The sequence below is a fragment of the Austrofundulus limnaeus genome, unplaced genomic scaffold (genome assembly GCF_001266775.1).
Source record: "Austrofundulus limnaeus strain Quisiro unplaced genomic scaffold, Austrofundulus_limnaeus-1.0 Scaffold43, whole genome shotgun sequence".
Lineage (NCBI taxonomy): Eukaryota > Metazoa > Chordata > Actinopteri > Cyprinodontiformes > Rivulidae > Austrofundulus > Austrofundulus limnaeus.
Window position 1 is genome coordinate 2,129,653 of NW_013952445.1, and position 2,302 is coordinate 2,131,954.

Sequence of the window (2,302 nt, forward strand, 5' to 3'; positions counted from 1 at the left end):
CCTATGATGTCAATTACAGGCCTCTCTCATCTTTTTAAGTGGGAGAACTTGCACAATTGGTGACTGACTAAATACTTATTTTCCCCACTGTAACACATCTGTCGAACATCATGACACGGTGCAGAAGTTGGGAACTGGTGTACCTCTTTCCAGAACGGTTTGCCGATGTTGGTGTACTCTTCGCTGATATCACAAGCGACCACAACTCCGTCCTCAGGCAGGGCCAGCGCCATACTCAGTGTGTTGTAGCCTGTGTATACGCCTGTAAATGTAATGGATGGGTACTAAAACCATGAAATGATCGGAGAGAAAACTTACTTGTTTTTACTCTACAGGAGAAAAAAAGAATCATCTACATTTCAGATTTATACCAATCTTGGATATGATATTAACTTTTACACGGTTGGGCTTTTGCAGTGTTTGCTCCTATCTATAAAAAAAAGATTGACATTTAACCCTTACCAATCTCTAATGCCTTTTTGGCTTTAATTAGTCTCGCCAAATTGGCCATGAACTGCGCCTGCTCACAGGCGACCATCATGATGTTCCAGGAGTCCTCCATCGTCCTCTGAAAGAAACAAGCATCAAAATTCCCCCAGATTACTTTGTGAAACCAAAATACCTCTTAAGACACTGGGAGCTTAGTTGTGTCTGACTTTGCGAGCAGTAACCCAGATGTGCACTCACCAGCCTGAGTTTTTGGAGGACCGGATGCTCCCGCAAGGAGTGATTGAGGACATACTGCATCAGTGGGTCGTCTTTGCCTTTGGTGTGGCTTTTAACGATGCTCATTCTGAAAGATTTCCTCTTTCCTGAGGGCAAACATGAAACAATAAAGSAGCTTAACAGGGCAATGATGTCAAACTTCAGTAGACCTCCATCTGGCTCATTTTGATTCGATCTGGCTTAAATGAACTCAGAGGGGAAATGAAATGATTGGGTTTACGGCARGAAAACCAGATAAAAAGGATGAAAGTGGGGGAATTGTAAGACAATTCAATTTAGGAGCTTTTCTCTTGGTTTGTAGGAGGTTTAGAATATAAAAGGGAAGCTAAAAAAAACTTTACAGCTTTACTGTAATGCATTTAATTAGATTACAATTCATTTGTGCTCCTGTTTCTGGATTGTAGRGCACCAGAACTTACCGGGTACTCACAGGCTTCTGTACAACATCAGAAACATAAGTTTTATTAAAGTGGCATACGARCTTTGATCTGTTATCCTGTAAGCTGGAAGCAGTTTATCTGGTGTATCATGATGCAATGTTGACCATAAAGGTCAGGATCACTGTCAAAATAAGTCTTTCGCAACCTATTACAATGATCACCTTATTAGTATTATTATTATTATTATTATTATTATTGGAAAATAAAATGTTTTCAAAAGCAAAAATAGGAACAATATTTTTGCCTCTCACATGCAAATATAATAAGGTACAGGTGTCATCGTTTCCCTGCGCCAACACATCTGATTCAGTGACTAAACCTTGTCAATTTCTGCAGAAGCCTGTTATTCACCTATTATTGGAAACCAGGTAAAACCATGGAGAAACCTCAAAAACTGGTCGACCAGGATTGGACCCAGGACACCAGCTCTATGAAATTGTCTGTTATGCATGTTATGCTGTAAGACTATTTCGAAATGTCAACTAAAAATAAATCCAAACAACTATGCGGTCTGCAATCCGCATAAAAACACTAAAAGCTGTCTAAATTCCTCTTTCCTCGCACAGCCGTAAGTAATGCGCATGCGCAACTGTTCTGCACCTTTCAGGTTAGTGTAGCAAAAATCGCTGATATCTCAAATGTATAGTTCAAATTCTTACTGTTTTCGCGCTTACCAAAGAAATACCCTGCGACAAAAACAACTCCGAGTGTTATGGAACCGACCAGAACTTCTTTGGAAACGTGACGATATGACATATCTATTAAAAAATATAAATAAACCGAGCAGAGTAGAGATTTTACGACGTTCAAGCTCTACTTCCGTGTTGGCTTGTCACTATACCGTAATACAGGTAGAAGAGCCGAAGCACCAATTTGATCAAAGAGATGAGCGCCTTCTTTTTTTATATATAGATTAGTAAACTGAGCAGCTTTCTCCACTGACAACAATGCAACAGACTGATAGGATTAAAGCAAACTCACCTCGGATGGAACAGGTTTGATGAGCTTCAGATAAGTGATGATTTCTAACTAAGAACCTTTGAGACGACTCCCACTGCCAACTAAAAAAAAAATGGTCATATGACCAGCTGGTCGTAGCCTATGACACACAAAAAAAGTGTGTGTGTGTGTGGGGT

The 2,302-nt window shown here is 39.9% G+C and overlaps 1 protein-coding gene across 1 annotated transcript in view; it reads right to left on the bottom strand.

Annotated features, from left to right (window-relative positions):
• LOC106517012 (catechol O-methyltransferase domain-containing protein 1) overlaps window positions 1-1,924 on the bottom strand; it is a gene marked incomplete at its 5' end in the record, with an annotated part of 8,084 nt that extends 6,160 nt beyond the window's left edge. The window contains 4 exon segments of the mRNA XM_014007674.1: window positions 144-262; window positions 463-568; window positions 688-812; window positions 1,841-1,924. Of these exon segments, the coding sequence (XP_013863128.1) occupies window positions 144-262; window positions 463-568; window positions 688-812; window positions 1,841-1,922 (432 nt within the window).
• Window positions 1,925-2,302: the final 378 nt, after the last annotated feature.